The 19539-nt window shown below is 41.4% G+C and overlaps 1 protein-coding gene across 4 annotated transcripts in view; it reads left to right on the forward strand.

Moving 5' to 3' along the window:
* The window catches only part of LOC106570743 (epithelial splicing regulatory protein 1), a 31781-nt gene extending 12289 nt beyond the window's left edge, over nucleotides 1–19492 (forward strand). The window contains exons 10-15 of one of the 4 annotated variants that reach the window (XM_082960238.1): nucleotides 10718–10942; nucleotides 11111–11378; nucleotides 13428–13605; nucleotides 14564–14690; nucleotides 16252–16378; nucleotides 17436–19492. In XM_082960238.1, coding sequence (XP_082816364.1) covers nucleotides 10718–10942; nucleotides 11111–11378; nucleotides 13428–13605; nucleotides 14564–14690; nucleotides 16252–16353 — 900 coding nt within the window. In that variant the 3' untranslated portion in view covers nucleotides 16354–16378; nucleotides 17436–19492. The remainder of the gene's footprint in view (nucleotides 1–10717; nucleotides 10943–11110; nucleotides 11379–13427; nucleotides 13606–14563; nucleotides 14691–16251; nucleotides 16379–17435) is intronic. The other 3 variants (XM_082960239.1, XM_045698392.2, XM_082960236.1) reach the window with 3 other exon arrangements.
* Nucleotides 19493–19539: the final 47 nt, after the last annotated feature.

Below are 19539 nucleotides of genomic sequence, written 5' to 3' on the forward strand. Positions count from 1 at the left end.
AGGTTTAAATGTTGTAGTGGTTTTAGACTCCTACACAGTACAGGTTTAAATGTTCTAGTGGTTTTAGACTCCTACACAGTACAGGTTTAAATGTTGTAGTGGTTTTAGACTCCTACACAGTACAGGTTTAAATGTTGTAGTGGTATTAGACTCCTACACAGTACAGGTTTAAATGTTGTAGTGGTTTTAGACTCCTACACAGTACAGGTTTAAATGTTGTAGTGGTTTTAGACTCCTATACAGTACAGGTTTAAATGTTGTAGTGGTTTTAGACTCCTATACAGTACAGGTTTAAATGTTGTAGTGGTTTTAGACTCCTACACAGTACAGGTTTAAATGTTGTAGTGGTTTTAGACTCCTACACAGTACAGGTTTAAATGTTCTAGTGGTTTTAGACTCCTACACAGTACAGGTTTAAATGTTCTAGTGGTTTTAGACTCCTACACAGTACAGGTTTAAATGTTGTAGTGGTTTTAGACTCCTACACAGTACAGGTTTAAATGTTCTAGTGGTATTAGACTCCTACACAGTACAGGTTTAAATGTTGTAGTGGTTTTAGACTCCTACACAGTACAGGTTTAAATGTTGTAGTGGTTTTAGACTCCTACACAGTACAGGTTTAAATGTTCTAGTGGTTTTAGACTCCTACACAGTACAGGTTTAAATGTTCTAGTGGTTTTAGACTCCTACACAGTACAGGTTTAAATGTTCTAGTGGTTTTAGACTCCTACACAGTACAGGTTTAAATGTTCTAGTGGTTTTAGACTCCTACACAGTACAGGTTTAAATGTTCTAGTGGTTTTAGACTCCTACACAGTACAGGTTTAAATGTTCTAGTGGTTTTAGACTCCTACACAGTACAGGTTTAAATGTTCTAGTGGTTTTAGACTCCTACACAGTACAGGTTTAAATGTTCTAGTGGTTTTAGACTCCTACACAGTACAGGTTTAAATGTTGTAGTGGTTTTAGACTCCTACACAGTACAGGTTTAAATGTTGTAGTGGTATTAGACTCCTACACAGTACAGGTTTAAATGTTCTAGTGGTTTTAGACTCCTACACAGTACAGGTTTAAATGTTCTAGTGGTTTTAGACTCCTACACAGTACAGGTTTAAATGTTCTAGTGGTTTTAGACTCCTACACAGTACAGGTTTACATGTTCTAGTGGTTTTAGACTCCTACACAGTACAGGTTTAAATGTTCTAGTGGTTTTAGACTCCTACACAGTACAGGTTTAAATGTTCTAGTGGTTTTAGACTCCTACACAGTACAGGTTTAAATGTTCTAGTGGTTTTAGACTCCTACACAGTACAGGTTTAAATGTTCTAGTGGTTTTAGACTCCTACACAGTACAGGTTTAAATGTTCTAGTGGTTTTAGACTCCAACACAGTACAGGTTTAAATGTTGTAGTGGTTTTAGACTCCTACACAGTACAGGTTTAAATGTTCTAGTGGTTTTAGACTCCTACACAGTACAGGTTTAAATGTTCTAGTGGTTTTAGACTCCTACACAGTACAGGTTTAAATGTTGTAGTGGTTTTAGACTCCTACACAGTACAGGTTTAAATGTTCTAGTGGTTTTAGACTCCTACACAGTACAGGTTTAAATGTTCTAGTGGTTTTAGACTCCTACACAGTACAGGTTTAAATGTTCTAGTGGTTTTAGACTCCTACACAGTACAGGTTTAAATGTTCTAGTGGTTTTAGACTCCTACACAGTACAGGTTTAAATGTTCTAGTGGTTTTAGACTCCTACACAGTACAGGTTTAAATGTTCTAGTGGTTTTAGACTCCTACACAGTACAGGTTTAAATGTTCTAGTGGTTTTAGACTCCTACACAGTACAGGTTTAAATGTTCTAGTGGTTTTAGACTCCTACACAGTACAGGTTTAAATGTTGTAGTGGTTTTAGACTCCTACACAGTACAGGTTTAAATGTTCTAGTGGTATTAGACTCCTACACAGTACAGGTTTAAATGTTGTAGTGGTTTTAGACTCCTACACAGTACAGGTTTAAATGTTCTAGTGGTTTTAGACTCCTACACAGTACAGGTTTAAATGTTGTAGTGGTTTTAGACTCCTACACAGTACAGGTTTAAATGTTCTAGTGGTTTTAGACTCCTACACAGTACAGGTTTAAATGTTGTAGTGGTTTTAGACTCCTACACAGTACAGGTTTAAATGTTCTAGTGGTTTTAGACTCCTACACAGTACAGGTTTAAATGTTCTAGTGGTTTTAGACTCCTACACAGTACAGGTTTAAATGTTCTAGTGGTTTTAGACTCCTACACAGTACAGGTTTAAATGTTCTAGTGGTTTTAGACTCCTACACAGTACAGGTTTAAATGTTCTAGTGGTTTTAGACTCCTACACAGTACAGGTTTAAATGTTGTAGTGGTTTTAGACTCCTACACAGTACAGGTTTAAATGTTGTAGTGGTTTTAGACTCCTACACAGTACAGGTTTAAATGTTCTAGTGGTTTTAGACTCCTACACAGTACAGGTTTAAATGTTCTAGTGGTTTTAGACTCCTACACAGTACAGGTTTAAATGTTGTAGTGGTTTTAGACTCCTACACAGTACAGGTTTAAATGTTGTAGTGGTATTAGACTCCTACACAGTACAGGTTTAAATGTTGTAGTGGTTTTAGACTCCTACACAGTACAGGTTTAAATGTTGTAGTGGTTTTAGACTCCTACACAGTACAGGTTTAAATGTTCTAGTGGTTTTAGACTCCTACACAGTACAGGTTTAAATGTTCTAGTGGTTTTAGACTCCTACACAGTACAGGTTTAAATGTTCTAGTGGTTTTAGACTCCTACACAGTACAGGTTTAAATGTTCTAGTGGTTTTAGACTCCTACACAGTACAGGTTTAAATGTTCTAGTGGTTTTAGACTCCTACACAGTACAGGTTTAAATGTTCTAGTGGTTTTAGACTCCTACACAGTACAGGTTTAAATGTTGTAGTGGTTTTAGACTCCTACACAGTACAGGTTTAAATGTTGTAGTGGTATTAGACTCCTACACAGTACAGGTTTAAATGTTGTAGTGGTTTTAGACTCCTACACAGTACAGGTTTAAATGTTGTAGTGGTTTTAGACTCCTACACAGTACAGGTTTAAATGTTCTAGTTGTTTTAGACTCCAACACAGTACAGGTTTAAATGTTCTAGTGGTTTTAGACTCCTACACAGTACAGGTTTAAATGTTCTAGTGGTTTTAGACTCCTACACAGTACAGGTTTAAATGTTGTAGTGGTTTTAGACTCCTACACAGTACAGGTTTAAATGTTCTAGTGGTTTTAGACTCCTACACAGTACAGGTTTAAATGTTCTAGTGGTTTTAGACTCCTACACAGTACAGGTTTAAATGTTCTAGTGGTTTTAGACTCCTACACAGTACAGGTTTAAATGTTCTAGTGGTTTTAGACTCCTACACAGTACAGGTTTAAATGTTGTAGTGTGGTTAGACTCCTACACAGTACAGGTTTAAATGTTCTAGTGGTTATAGACTCCTACACAGTACAGGTGTAAATGTTCTAGTGGTTTTAGACTCCTACACAGTACAGGTTTAAATGTTCTAGTGGTTTTATACTCCTACACAGTACAGGTTTAAATGTTGTAGTGGTATTAGACTCCTACACAGTACAGGTTTAAATGTTGTAGTGGTTTTAGACTCCTACACAGTACAGGTTTAAATGTTCTAGTGGTTTTAGACTCCTACACAGTACAGGTTTAAATGTTCTAGTGGTTTTAGACTCCTACACAGTACAGGTTTAAATGTTGTAGTGGTTTTAGACTCCTACACAGTACAGGTTTAAATGTTCTAGTGGTTTTAGACTCCTACACAGTACAGGTTTAAATGTTCTAGTGGTTTTAGACTCCTACACAGTACAGGTTTAAATGTTGTAGTGGTATTAGACTCCTACACAGTACAGGTTTAAATGTTGTAGTGGTTTTAGACTCCTACACAGTACAGGTTTAAATGTTCTAGTGGTTTTAGACTCCTACACAGTACAGGTTTAAATGTTCTAGTGGTTATAGACTCCTACACAGTACAGGTTTAAATGTTCTAGTGGTCTTAGACTCCTACACAGTACAGGTTTAAATGTTCTAGTGGTTTTAGACTCCTACACAGTACAGGTTTAAATGTTGTAGTGGTTTTAGACTCCTACACAGTACAGGTTTAAATGTTCTAGTGGTTTTAGACTCCTACACAGTACAGGTTTAAATGTTCTAGTGGTTTTAGACTCCTACACAGTACAGGTTTAAATGTTCTAGTGGTTTTAGACTCCTACACAGTACAGGTTTAAATGTTGTAGTGGTTTTAGACTCCTACACAGTACAGGTTTAAATGTTGTAGTGGTTTTAGACTCCTACACAGTACAGGTTTAAATGTTGTAGTGGTTTTAGACTCCTACACAGTACAGGTTTAAATGTTCTAGTGGTTTTAGACTCCTACACAGTACAGGTTTAAATGTTGTAGTGGTTTTAGACTCCTACACAGTACAGGTTTAAATGTTCTAGTGGTTTTAGACTCCTACACAGTACAGGTTTAAATGTTCTAGTGGTTTTAGACTCCTACACAGTACAGGTTTAAATGTTCTAGTGGTTTTAGACTCCTACACAGTACAGGTTTAAATGTTGTAGTGGTTTTAGACTCCTACACAGTACAGGTTTAAATGTTCTAGTGGTATTAGACTCCTACACAGTACAGGTTTAAATGTTGTAGTGGTTTTAGACTCCTACACAGTACAGGTTTAAATGTTCTAGTGGTTTTAGACTCCTACACAGTACAGGTTTAAATGTTGTAGTGGTTTTAGACTCCTACACAGTACAGGTTTAAATGTTCTAGTGGTTTTAGACTCCTACACAGTACAGGTTTAAATGTTGTAGTGGTTTTAGACTCCTACACAGTACAGGTTTAAATGTTCTAGTGGTTTTAGACTCCTACACAGTACAGGTTTAAATGTTCTAGTGGTTTTAGACTCCTACACAGTACAGGTTTAAATGTTCTAGTGGTTTTAGACTCCTACACAGTACAGGTTTAAATGTTCTAGTGGTTTTAGACTCCTACACAGTACAGGTTTAAATGTTCTAGTGGTTTTAGACTCCTACACAGTACAGGTTTAAATGTTCTAGTGGTTTTAGACTCCTACACAGTACAGGTTTAAATGTTCTAGTGGTTTTAGACTCCTACACAGTACAGGTTTAAATGTTCTAGTGGTTTTAGACTCCTACACAGTACAGGTTTAAATGTTCTAGTGGTTTTAGACTCCTACACAGTACAGGTTTAAATGTTCTAGTGGTTTTAGACTCCTACACAGTACAGGTTTAAATGTTCTAGTGGTTTTAGACTCCTACACAGTACAGGTTTAAATGTTGTAGTGGTTTTAGACTCCTACACAGTACAGGTTTAAATGTTCTAGTGGTTTTAGACTCCTACACAGTACAGGTTTAAATGTTGTAGTGGTTTTAGACTCCTACACAGTACAGGTTTAAATGTTCTAGTGGTTTTAGACTCCTACACAGTACAGGTTTAAATGTTGTAGTGGTTTTAGACTCCTACACAGTACAGGTTTAAATGTTGTAGTGGTTTTAGACTCCTACACAGTACAGGTTTAAATGTTGTAGTGGTTTTAGACTCCTATACAGTACAGGTTTAAATGTTGTAGTGGTTTTAGACTCCTACACAGTACAGGTTTAAATGTTGTAGTGGTTTTAGACTCCTACACAGTACAGGTTTAAATGTTCTAGTGGTTTTAGACTCCTACACAGTACAGGTTTAAATGTTCTAGTGGTTTTAGACTCCTACACAGTACAGGTTTAAATGTTCTAGTGGTTTTAGACTCCTACACAGTACAGGTTTAAATGTTGTAGTGGTTTTAGACTCCTACACAGTACAGGTTTAAATGTTCTAGTGGTATTAGACTCCTACACAGTACAGGTTTAAATGTTGTAGTGGTTTTAGACTCCTACACAGTACAGGTTTAAATGTTGTAGTGGTTTTAGACTCCTACACAGTACAGGTTTAAATGTTCTAGTGGTTTTAGACTCCTACACAGTACAGGTTTAAATGTTCTAGTGGTTTTAGACTCCTACACAGTACAGGTTTAAATGTTCTAGTGGTTTTAGACTCCTACACAGTACAGGTTTAAATGTTCTAGTGGTTTTAGACTCCTACACAGTACAGGTTTAAATGTTCTAGTGGTTTTAGACTCCTACACAGTACAGGTTTAAATGTTCTAGTGGTTTTAGACTCCTACACAGTACAGGTTTAAATGTTCTAGTGGTTTTAGACTCCTACACAGTACAGGTTTAAATGTTCTAGTGGTTTTAGACTCCTACACAGTACAGGTTTAAATGTTGTAGTGGTTTTAGACTCCTACACAGTACAGGTTTAAATGTTGTAGTGGTATTAGACTCCTACACAGTACAGGTTTAAATGTTCTAGTGGTTTTAGACTCCTACACAGTACAGGTTTAAATGTTCTAGTGGTTTTAGACTCCTACACAGTACAGGTTTAAATGTTCTAGTGGTTTTAGACTCCTACACAGTACAGGTTTACATGTTCTAGTGGTTTTAGACTCCTACACAGTACAGGTTTAAATGTTCTAGTGGTTTTAGACTCCTACACAGTACAGGTTTAAATGTTCTAGTGGTTTTAGACTCCTACACAGTACAGGTTTAAATGTTCTAGTGGTTTTAGACTCCTACACAGTACAGGTTTAAATGTTCTAGTGGTTTTAGACTCCTACACAGTACAGGTTTAAATGTTCTAGTGGTTTTAGACTCCTACACAGTACAGGTTTAAATGTTGTAGTGGTTTTAGACTCCTACACAGTACAGGTTTAAATGTTCTAGTGGTTTTAGACTCCTACACAGTACAGGTTTAAATGTTGTAGTGGTTTTAGACTCCTACACAGTACAGGTTTAAATGTTGTAGTGGTTTTAGACTCCTACACAGTACAGGTTTAAATGTTCTAGTGGTTTTAGACTCCTACACAGTACAGGTTTAAATGTTCTAGTGGTTTTAGACTCCTACACAGTACAGGTTTAAATGTTCTAGTGGTTTTAGACTCCTACACAGTACAGGTTTAAATGTTCTAGTGGTTTTAGACTCCTACACAGTACAGGTTTAAATGTTCTAGTGGTTTTAGACTCCTACACAGTACAGGTTTAAATGTTCTAGTGGTTTTAGACTCCTACACAGTACAGGTTTAAATGTTCTAGTGGTTTTAGACTCCTACACAGTACAGGTTTAAATGTTGTAGTGGTTTTAGACTCCTACACAGTACAGGTTTAAATGTTCTAGTGGTATTAGACTCCTACACAGTACAGGTTTAAATGTTGTAGTGGTTTTAGACTCCTACACAGTACAGGTTTAAATGTTCTAGTGGTTTTAGACTCCTACACAGTACAGGTTTAAATGTTCTAGTGGTTTTAGACTCCTACACAGTACAGGTTTAAATGTTCTAGTGGTTTTAGACTCCTACACAGTACAGGTTTAAATGTTGTAGTGGTTTTAGACTCCTACACAGTACAGGTTTAAATGTTCTAGTGGTTTTAGACTCCTACACAGTACAGGTTTAAATGTTCTAGTGGTTTTAGACTCCTACACAGTACAGGTTTAAATGTTCTAGTGGTTTTAGACTCCTACACAGTACAGGTTTAAATGTTCTAGTGGTTTTAGACTCCTACACAGTACAGGTTTAAATGTTCTAGTGGTTTTAGACTCCTACACAGTACAGGTTTAAATGTTGTAGTGGTTTTAGACTCCTACACAGTACAGGTTTAAATGTTGTAGTGGTTTTAGACTCCTACACAGTACAGGTTTAAATGTTCTAGTGGTTTTAGACTCCTACACAGTACAGGTTTAAATGTTCTAGTGGTTTTAGACTCCTACACAGTACAGGTTTAAATGTTGTAGTGGTTTTAGACTCCTACACAGTACAGGTTTAAATGTTGTAGTGGTATTAGACTCCTACACAGTACAGGTTTAAATGTTGTAGTGGTTTTAGACTCCTACACAGTACAGGTTTAAATGTTGTAGTGGTTTTAGACTCCTACACAGTACAGGTTTAAATGTTCTAGTGGTTTTAGACTCCTACACAGTACAGGTTTAAATGTTCTAGTGGTTTTAGACTCCTACACAGTACAGGTTTAAATGTTCTAGTGGTTTTAGACTCCTACACAGTACAGGTTTAAATGTTCTAGTGGTTTTAGACTCCTACACAGTACAGGTTTAAATGTTCTAGTGGTTTTAGATTCCTACACAGTACAGGTTTAAATGTTCTAGTGGTTTTAGATTCCTATACAGTACAGGTTTAAATGTTGTAGTGGTTTTAGACTCCTACACAGTACAGGTTTAAATGTTGTAGTGGTATTAGACTCCTACACAGTACAGGTTTAAATGTTGTAGTGGTTTTAGACTCCTACACAGTACAGGTTTAAATGTTGTAGTGGTTTTAGACTCCTACACAGTACAGGTTTAAATGTTCTAGTGGTTTTAGACTCCAACACAGTACAGGTTTAAATGTTCTAGTGGTTTTAGACTCCTACACAGTACAGGTTTAAATGTTCTAGTGGTTTTAGACTCCTACACAGTACAGGTTTAAATGTTGTAGTGGTTTTAGACTCCTACACAGTACAGGTTTAAATGTTGTAGTGGTTTTAGACTCCTACACAGTACAGGTTTAAATGTTCTAGTGGTTTTAGACTCCTACACAGTACAGGTTTAAATGTTCTAGTGGTTTTAGACTCCTACACAGTACAGGTTTAAATGTTCTAGTGGTTTTAGACTCCTACACAGTACAGGTTTAAATGTTCTAGTGGTTTTAGACTCCTACACAGTACAGGTTTAAATGTTGTAGTGTGGTTAGACTCCTACACAGTACAGGTTTAAATGTTCTAGTGGTTATAGACTCCTACACAGTACAGGTGTAAATGTTCTAGTGGTTTTAGACTCCTACACAGTACAGGTTTAAATGTTCTAGTGGTTTTATACTCCTACACAGTACAGGTTTAAATGTTGTAGTGGTATTAGACTCCTACACAGTACAGGTTTAAATGTTGTAGTGGTTTTAGACTCCTACACAGTACAGGTTTAAATGTTCTAGTGGTTTTAGACTCCTACACAGTACAGGTTTAAATGTTCTAGTGGTTTTAGACTCCTACACAGTACAGGTTTAAATGTTGTAGTGGTTTTAGACTCCTACACAGTACAGGTTTAAATGTTCTAGTGGTTTTAGACTCCTACACAGTACAGGTTTAAATGTTCTAGTGGTTTTAGACTCCTACACAGTACAGGTTTAAATGTTGTAGTGGTATTAGACTCCTACACAGTACAGGTTTAAATGTTGTAGTGGTTTTAGACTCCTACACAGTACAGGTTTAAATGTTCTAGTGGTTTTAGACTCCTACACAGTACAGGTTTAAATGTTCTAGTGGTTATAGACTCCTACACAGTACAGGTTTAAATGTTCTAGTGGTCTTAGACTCCTACACAGTACAGGTTTAAATGTTCTAGTGGTATTAGACTCCTACACAGTACAGGTTTAAATGTTGTAGTGGTTTTAGACTCCTACACAGTACAGGTTTAAATGTTCTAGTGGTTTTAGACTCCTACACAGTACAGGTTTAAATGTTCTAGTGGTTTTAGACTCCTACACAGTACTTGTTTAAATGTTCTAGTGGTTTTAGACTCCTACACAGTACAGGTTTAAATGTTCTAGTGGTATTAGACTCCTACACAGTACAGGTTTAAATGTTGTAGTGTGGTTAGACTCCTACACAGTACAGGTTTAAATGTTCTAGTGGTTTTAGACTCCTACACAGTACAGGTTTAAATGTTCTAGTGGTTTTAGACTCCTACACAGTACAGGTTTAAATGTTCTAGTGGTTTTAAACTCCTACACAGTACAGGTTTAAATGTTGTAGTGGTTTTAGACTCCTACACAGTACAGGTTTAAATGTTGTAGTGGTTTTAGACTCCTACACAGTACAGGTTTAAATGTTCTAGTGGTTATAGACTCCTACACAGTACAGGTTTACATGTTCTAGTGGTTATAGACTCCTACACAGTACAGGTTTAAATGTTGTAGTGGTTTTAGACTCCTACACAGTACAGGTTTAAATGTTCTAGTGGTTTTAGACTCCTACACAGTACAGGTTTAAATGTTGTAGTGGTTTTAGACTCCTACACAGTACAGGTTTAAATGTTGTAGTGGTTTTAGACTCCTACACAGTACAGGTTTAAATGTTGTAGTGGTTTTAGACTCCTACACAGTACAGGTTTAAATGTTGTAGTGGTTTTAGACTCCTACACAGTACAGGTTTAAATGTTGTAGTGGTTTTAGACTCCTACACAGTACAGGTTTAAATGTTCTAGTGGTCTTAGATGTCTGAAGGTGAGAGGCCAAGAGGTCAGAGTTCAGTGGTAGTGAGTGACCCTGAGGGGGCTGGGTTACAGTTCCTCTCCAGGACGGTAAACATTGTGATATCCTGTTGGCAACCAGCCAGATCCCTACTGTCCACACACAAACACACACACACCTTTTCAATACAGACACACACACACACCTACACACACTTAATCAGAATACCCCTGCCAGAGTAAAACCAGGAACCCCAGATAGAATATGCTTGTTTATGTGTGTATGTTGTTGCTGAACCAGCACTTATAACCATCTAACCGTATAACTCTCTGTGTGTGTAGGTGTTGAACAGGTACACGTCAGCCCCTCTGATCGCCGTGGCTCCAGCCCCCCTGGTGTCAATGTTGCCCTCTGTGTCTCTGTTGCCCTCTCCTGGTGGTGTGAGGGACTGCCTCAGGCTGAGGGGGCTGCCCTACACCGCCACCATAGAGGACATACTGGCCTTCCTAGGAGAATACACACACGACATCAGACCACACGGAGTACACATGGTGGTCAACCAACAGGTACACACACACACACACACACACACACACACACACACACACACACACACACACACACACACACACACACACACACACACACACACACACACACACACACACACACACACACACACACTATACGTACTGATACTAGAGTTACCCTGCTTTGTGTGTGTATCTCCATAGGGTCGTCCGTCAGGGGACTGTTTCATCCAGATGCGTTCAGCGGAGCGGGCTTTCTCTGCCTCCCAGCGGGTCCACAAGCAGGTGATGTCTGGTCCGGGCCAGGCTGGCAAGCGAGGGGTTAACAGCCGCTATGTGGAGGTGTTCCCCTGTAGTGCTGAAGAGATGGGTCTGGTGTTGATGGGAGGATCCCTCTCACACACACACGTTCACACACACACCCGGACCAGGAGTGGGACAGGGCTCAGTCCGCCGCCATGTAAGTCCAGACGTAAGTGCTGCTGGGAGCTGGGCGCTTCGGGACCGCAGGGTAGGTGGGCTGCCACAGACCAGGGGGCAGGAAAGGGTGAGGGGTTAAAGGTCAGAGGTTAAATCTGGCCCCCTGTCTTCTTTTCTGTCTGGGTTCTCTCTGATCTAGATCTCTGGGAGGGCAGGAGCGTCTGACCTGACCAGAGGGGTAGGAACCTGGGGTGTGTGTCTGAGTGTGAGTGTGTGTTTGTGTGTGTTACCCCTTGTGATTGGTGAAAATTCTGTGTGACTTTGGTGAATTTGCATGCGGGGAGAAATCTGTAGTTCACTGACTGTTCAATGTAAACATCTTCTTCACACACTCTGATTAAAAACAGTGTGTTCCAATGGTTTACGTGTGCTTGGCATGTGTGAGGCCTCTTGCCCAATTCCAAATGGATCCCAATTTAATGGACGTATTGGATAGGTGTGTAAGCAATATTACAAAAGTGACTTGAAGGTAGGGACTCAGGATTGATTTAGGATTGGGCTTGAGTCTTCCAGTCAGAGTGTGTCCAATCAGTGGGGCTGTGGGAGAGGTGGGTGGAGCTGAGCTCTGGTGTGTAGTGATGGTGATGTCTAGTCATTGAGCTCTGGTGTGTAGTGATGGAGATGTCTAGTCATTGAGCTCTGGTGTGTAGTGATGGTGATGTCTAGTCATTGAGCTCTGGTGTGTAGTGATGGAGATGTCTAGTCATTGAGCTCTGGTTTGAAGTGATGGAGATGTCTAGTCATTGAGCTCTGGTGTGTAGTGATGGAGATGTCTAGTCATTGAGCTCTGGTGTGAAGTGATGGAGATGTCTAGTCATTGAGCTCTGGTGTGTAGTGATGGAGATGTCTAGTCATTGAGCTCTGGTGTGTAGTGATGGAGATGTCTAGTCATTGAGCTCTGGTGTGAAGTGATGGTGTGTAGTGATGGTGATGTCTAGTCATTGAGCTCTGGTGTGTAGTGATGGAGATGTCTAGTCATTGAGCTCTGGTGTGTAGTGATGGAGATGTCTAGTCATTGAGCTCTGGTGTGTAGTGATGGAGATGTCTAGTCATTGAGCTCTGGTGTGTAGTGATGGAGATGTCTAGTCATTGAGCTCTGGTGTGTAGTGATGGAGATGTCTAGTCATTGAGCTCTGGTGTGTAGTGATGGTGTGTAGTGATGGTGATGTCTAGTCATTGAGCTCTGGTGTGTAATGATGGAGATGTTTAGTCATTGAGCTCTGGTGTGTAGTGATGGAGATGTCTAGTCATTGAGCTCTGGTGTGAAGTGATGGTGATGTCTAGTCATTGAGCTCTGGTGTGTAGTGATGGAGATGTCTAGTCATTGAGCTCTGGTGTGTAGTGATGGAGATGTCTAGTCATTGAGCTCTGGTGTGAAGTGATGGTGATGTCTAGTCATTGAGCTCTGGTGTGTAGTGATGGTGTGTAGTGATGGTGGTGTCTAGTCATTGAGCTCTGGTGTGTAGTGATGGAGATGTCTAGTCATTGAGCTCTGGTGTGTAGTGATGGTGATGTCTAGTCATTGAGCTCTGGTGTGTAGTGATGGAGATGTCTAGTCATTGAGCTCTGGTGTGTAGTGATGGAGATGTCTAGTCATTGAGCTCTGGTGTGTAGTGATGGAGATGTCTAGTCATTGAGCTCTGGTGTGTAGTGATGGAGATGTCTAGTCATTGAGCTCTGGTGTGTAGTGATGGTGTGTAGTGATGGTGATGTCTAGTCATTGTGATGTCTAGTAATAGTGAGGTCATTAGTGGGGTCAGGAGTCAAGCCCAAACACACGTCTGTAGAAACTAAAGGTGTTCGTTGAGGAGGGTGGTTGTTGCAGAAGCCTCTCCTAGAAACAAACTACGGCCGGACCATGTCACACAGCCATTGTAGACGACTGGGAAGCACACTGTAGTCTGCTTACAGCGGCCGTCTTTAGAGGGGACCAGGGGATCTGTAGTTCTCTGTGTGCCGTGTTGGGCATGTGTCCTTTCCGTGTCCTTGCCTTGGCGTGTTGTCTAACTACCCCCCCCCACCCCCAATCCCCCCTCCCCAGGTCTGTCTCCTCCCTCCTACTCCTTCCCACCCGTCCCTTCCATCCTGCCGGCTGAGGCTGCCGGCCTCTTCCCACCCATTGGGCAGGTGCTGCTGAGTCCCCGCCCCCTAGGACCTGGACACGCCTACTACCCAGCTAGCACTCAGCTCTACATGAACTACACTGCATACTATCCCAGGTAAGGACTATTATGGCTTGTGGGGAAGGACATACACAAGGGTAGTTAATGATATCAGTGCCCCAGATAAGAAGTGTTAGCCCCATAAACCATCCAGTCATATCCTGTAAGTGCCTTGGGGGCTGGGAGGGAGGGGACATACACAAGGGTAGTTAATAACTGAACAGTAGTGTGGTATCAGACGGAAGAGCAAACAGCACTAAGACCACAATGACCTCTCTCTCCTCCCCTCCCCCTTCCCCTCCCCCTCCCCCTCCCCCTTCCCCTCCCCTCCCCCTCCCCCTCCCCCTTCCCCTCCCCTCCTCCTCAGCATTGACGTTCATTTGGATGTGATATCCCTGATGGAAAAACCACATGGAGTTCACGTGAACACGTGACGTTTTCCAAAAACGTTTTCATGTGATCTTATATGAAGTTAATGTGATAATGTGACAACATGTAAAGCAACATGTGATAACATGAAACTACAAGTGAAAACACATGAAGTGTTACAAAAAACACATTTTCACATGATTTTCCACATGTGAAATTGTGTGTTTTTTCCTTATTAACAGATATTTACTGTATGACTCTAAGCACACACACCTCATGTCATTTCAGGATGTATAATGCTCTGTTTGTTATGGCCTCTCCAACTCACTCCTTATATCTCCCCCTCACTCTCTTCTCACCCTCTCTCTCCTCTCTTCTCACTCTCTTCTCCCTCTTTCCTCTCTTCGCCCTCTCTCTCTCCTCTCTTCTCACGCTCTTCTCCCTCTCTCTGTCCTCTCTCTCCTCTCTTCTCCCTCTCTCTCTCCTCTCCCCCTCTCTCTCCTCGCTTCACACTTTCTTCTCCCTCTCTCTCCTCTCTTCTCACCCTATCTCTCTCCTCACCCTCTCTCCTCTCTTCTCCCTCTCTCTCTCCTCTCTTCTCACCCTCTCTCTCTCCTCTCCTCTCTTCTCCCCTCCCTCTCTCCAGCCCCCCAGGTTCTCCCAACACTATAGGGTACTACCCCTCCCCCACCCCCCTGCCCTCCCCTGGGGGAGTGGTCCGTATGCATGGCCTCGCCTATAAAGAACTGCTCAACACCATTCAGGGATACCAGGTAAACAGTGTGTGTGTGTGTGTGTGTGTGTGTGTGTGTGTGTGTGTGTGTGTGTGTGTGTGTGTGTGTGTGTGTGTGTGCACTTGGACGTGTTTAACTATACTTGTGGGGAAGAGAAGTCCCCACAAGAATAGTAAACAAACATGTTGTTAGTCCCCACAAGGTGAAATGCTATTTCTAGGAGGTTTATTGTTAGGGTAACACGGAACCCAAACCGGCTGCGCACGTGCACCATCGTGCATACATTTATTTTGTCCCCCTACACCAAACGCGATCACGACACGCAGGTTAAAAAAGCAAAACAAACTCTGAACCAATGACATTAATTTGGGGACATGTCGAAAAGCATTAAACATGTATGGCAATTTAGCTAGTTAGCTTGCACTTGCTAGCTAATTTGTCCTATTTAGCTAGCTTGCTGTTGCTAGCTAATTTGTCCTGGGATATAAACATTGAGTTGTTATTTTACCTGAAATGCACAAGGTCCTCTACTCCGACAATTAATCCACACATAAAACGGCCAACCGAATTGTAAATGTAAATGTTTCTAGTCATCTCTCCTCCTTCCAGGCTTTTTCATCTTTGAATTTATATGGTGATTGGCATCTACACTTTCATAGTATTACCACGACAACCAGCAAAACAGTTCGTCTTTCAATCACCCATGTGGGTATAACCAATGAGGAGATGGCACGTGGGTACCTGCTTCTATAAACCAATGAGGAGATGGGAGAGGCAGGACTTGCAGCGCGATCTGCGTCAGAAATAGAAAGGAGTTCTATTTTAGCCCTTGGCATCGCAGACGCTCGTTGGCGCGCGCGAGCAGTGTGGGTGCAATAATTGAATAACATGGATTTCTAAATTTATTTTGCGACGCTCGCGCACGCGACATGCCCGGTCTGGTCAGCATGTTAGAATTAGGTTTAGGTTTAGGAGCTAGGGTTAGTTTTAGGGTTAGGGGTTAGGTTTCGGCGTTAAGGTTAGGGTTAAGGTTAGGGTAGGTTTAGGGGTTAGGAAAAATAGGATTTTGAATGAGACTGAGTTGTGTGTCCCCACACGCTTAGATATACAAGACTGTGTGTACGTTCATGTGTGTTAGAGAAAGTGTGTGTGTGTGTGTAAGGTGACCGGTATAGTATGTGTTGCCGTGTCCTCTCATGTCTCACGGTCGATCCAAAGGAAGTATTCAAATCTGCTAATGGAGGAGTGTACTACACTGTCAGGTATCCACTGTGTCTGCCTGGAGGCTATCAAACAAGTTAGTCAAGTCTACCCTTCCTGTTCTGTTCCCTCCCTCACAAACACCCACAGGCATTCTGTTGGGTGGATCTCCACTGCCTGCATGGACTTGATTTACAAGAGGCTGCTCCTCACTGATACACTAGGAAATAGCCAGTGAGTTCAGCCTGTGCTCATGAACATTAGTTTGGAAGTTGAGGTGATACTATATACTGTAGATAAATCAGCAGTAAGCATCTTGTAAAGGCTGACTCTTCTGAACACACAGCCCAGCCTGTCTCTGTCTCAGTCCGCTGTGTCTCTGTCCCCTTCAACACTATAGTACGCTACTGAGGATGGCCTTGTGCACGCTCATGCTAACATGCACGATCACGATCCCTCCCGGACCCTGCTCATGCAGCCCAAAGAGTGGGTGTGTATTTAAGGGGTGTGTCCTAGGCAGGCGGAAGGTAAGGATTGGCTGACAGGGTCATGGGGCGTGTTTCTCCTTTCCTTCGTCTCCGGGACGACGTGGTTGTGGGTGTGGTTTGAGATTCCGGGTTACTAGGGGGTCACGGGGTAGAGTCTAGCTAGGGGGGATTTTAATGCCCCAAACCACACACTGTAAAAAAAGATGATGGTTCCAACAGAGAATGTTGTGTTGATCGGGACACAGAGTAGAAGTTCCCCCCCAACCACTGGTCCAGGATCAGATGTCTTTTACCCCCTGATGGTTCACATTTGGATTGTGTGTGTGTGTGTGTGTGTGTGTGTGTGGTAATCTGATCCTAGATCTGTGGTTAGGATTGAGTGAGTTGGATAATCTGATCCTAGATCTGTGGCAACCAGCTGCAATAGGATTGTGAGTTTGTTAAACAACATTCTTGTTGAGAAAACTCACAATCCTATTCCAGCTGATTTCCTTCTTGACATCAGTATTTTTACAGTGCAGATCAGATTACCCCACAAACCCAATCCGAACCTCTAGGATCAGAATACACCACACACCCAATCCTAACCTCAGATCTAGGATCAGATTTTTATTTTATTTAACTAGGTAAGTCAGTTAAGAACAAATTCTTATTTACAATGATGGCCAAGGAACAGTGGGTTAACCGCCTTGTTCAGGGGCAGAACGACAGATTTATACCTTGTCAGCTCGGGGATTCGACCTAGCAACCATTTTGGTTACAGGCCCAACGCTCTAACCACATTCTCTGGTGGAACCTAGAACTGTACCTGTTCTATATGGTCAATTTCTACCTGGTGCTGTCTGACTCAGCCCTTCCATGGTGTGTTCCCCTTTCCTCCCTGGGGCGTTGTAGTGTGCTAGATAGTGTTATCACTGCTGTACTAGTGTCAGGTGGGGAGCTGGTGGACTAGGTGATGGAATCCTCTGGTGCTGGGACAAGAAACCTTCAAACCACATGGACTCCTTTCCTTGTACTGACGTTTTCTCTCTTTTCACTTCCTCTCTCTATCTTCCTCGCCCTCTCTCTCTCCCTGCCTCTCTCCCTCTCTCTGTAGAGTCCTATGGAGGCATTGCCTGGACTGAGCAGTATGATTGGTCAGTCCAGCAGCGGTGATGCTCTGATGCCCTTCCCCCCTCTCCTGACCAGGCAGGGAGGGCACTACCTGGACCTAAATATGCTGTAGAAGGCTCAAAGATCCACACACTGTCACTCACTACCCACACACTATACCAGGAGGGCCAAGGGCCACATTGGGGTTTCACCCAGATCTGGAGGGCCACAGTGAAAAGTGGTTATATTTCAAACATTTTTATATATAAGACATACTATATTAAACTGTGCCGAAAGTTTGACACCCCTGCACCACAATATCACACAATACAATACACACATGCGCGCACGCACGCCCCCCCCCCAAAGGACATGTGGGGTAATGTCCTGGCCTCCAGCTCTGATGTGTGTTCCCTGTCTGAGTTTTGTGGTATGTACAGTGTATATGCATGAGAGCAGAAATGTATTTTATATCAGAGCTTTGGCTCAGCCAAACAGCAGCAGCTCTATATTGCACATAGTATTTTAAAAATAGTATTTTTTTTATTCTTTTTTTAAAGCTTTCTAGAGACGTTCTAAGATGTTACAACCACTTCAGGAGACGTCTGTTAGAAGTAGAGCTGCGTTTAGTACTAATTATTGATCTGAACCTTTCTTCAGGACTTGCATGCATTTGTGTATGTGTGTAAGTGCTTGTGAATGCGTGTACGTGTGTGTGTGTGTGTATACGTGCGTGTGGATGTGTGTGTGGAGAGAGAGAGAGAGAGAGAGAGAGAGAGAGAGAGAGAGGAATGTGCATACTGCACTACTCTCTCTAGATACGTATATGTATATATTTTATACTGTCTGTCTAAAAACGTTAAATTACATTTTATTTCTTTATACTTTCTATACTTTTACAATCCAATACTAGAACGTTGTATTAGGAAGCCTCCTGCATGAAGAAGTTAGTAGTGCTAGCTACACTCAGATGTTTACATGTTATGGCAAATATAAAGCACTGCTAACCAATCAGATGACTATACAGATTATACTGTATATCAACAGCATAGTGTCTGACATAAAGGTTACATGTAGTTAGTCAAATGCTGAATCACTCCCACACCCCTCCCATCTAACCTGTTTATGTTTGCCTAGTTCCACTCCACCCTTGCCTTTTGTATATGACGCCAAGCTGAGCCCAGAGCCAGGAGATTGCTATTCCTGTTGCCGGTGGTGTAAAGTACTTAAGTAAAAATACTTTAAAATACTACTTAAGTCATTTTTGGGGGGTATCTGTACTTTACTATTTATATTTTTGACTATCCATTACGTTCCTAAATAAAACAATGTACTTTTTACTCCATACATTTTCCCTGACACCTAAAATTACAAGTTACATTTTGAATGCTCAGGCTGGACAGTAATATGGTCCAATTCACACACCTATCAATATAACGCGTTGTAATCCCTACTGCCTCAGATCTGGCGGACTCACGAAAATACAATACTGCATTTGTAAATGAATTGACTTTTTTTTACGACAGTTGAGTACTTTTTCCACCACTGTACTTAAGGACATTTAAAACCAGATACTTTTAGACTTTTACTAAAGTCATTTTCTATTATCTTCACTTTTACTCAAGTATGACAATTGAGTACTTTTTCCACCACTGTCTATTGCCTTACCCAGCTTGGTCCCAACTCACTGTGATGGAGATTTACCACTGTGCTCTCTGATTCCTTACTGTAATGTCACTGTGCCTGCATCTCAACAGTCTACTTCACTGACATAAAAGGACATATTGTTCTCATCTATCATGAGTTTTCAGATCAGTGCAGACTAAGGAGGGGAGGCGAGGAGATGAGGCAAGGAGACGACTGCGCTTCAGACTATTGAAACTCAGTGTGTTTTACTCCCATGAAGGCCAGATTAGACCGTAGAGCTATAAATGGCCCATGATGATGTAATACGTTAATGATGTAATACATTGATGTCTGCTGTGACTGTGGGTCCCTGGCTGTCCAGGGAACTCTCCTGTGACCACACTGACACTCTAATAAATAGAACATGTGGAACAAGCCTGTCTGGGAAACTCATTGATTACAAATCAAACGCACTGTCTGCG

This window comes from Salmo salar, chromosome 02 (genome assembly GCF_965601325.2).
Source record: "Salmo salar chromosome 02, fSalSal1, whole genome shotgun sequence".
NCBI lineage: Eukaryota > Metazoa > Chordata > Actinopteri > Salmoniformes > Salmonidae > Salmo > Salmo salar.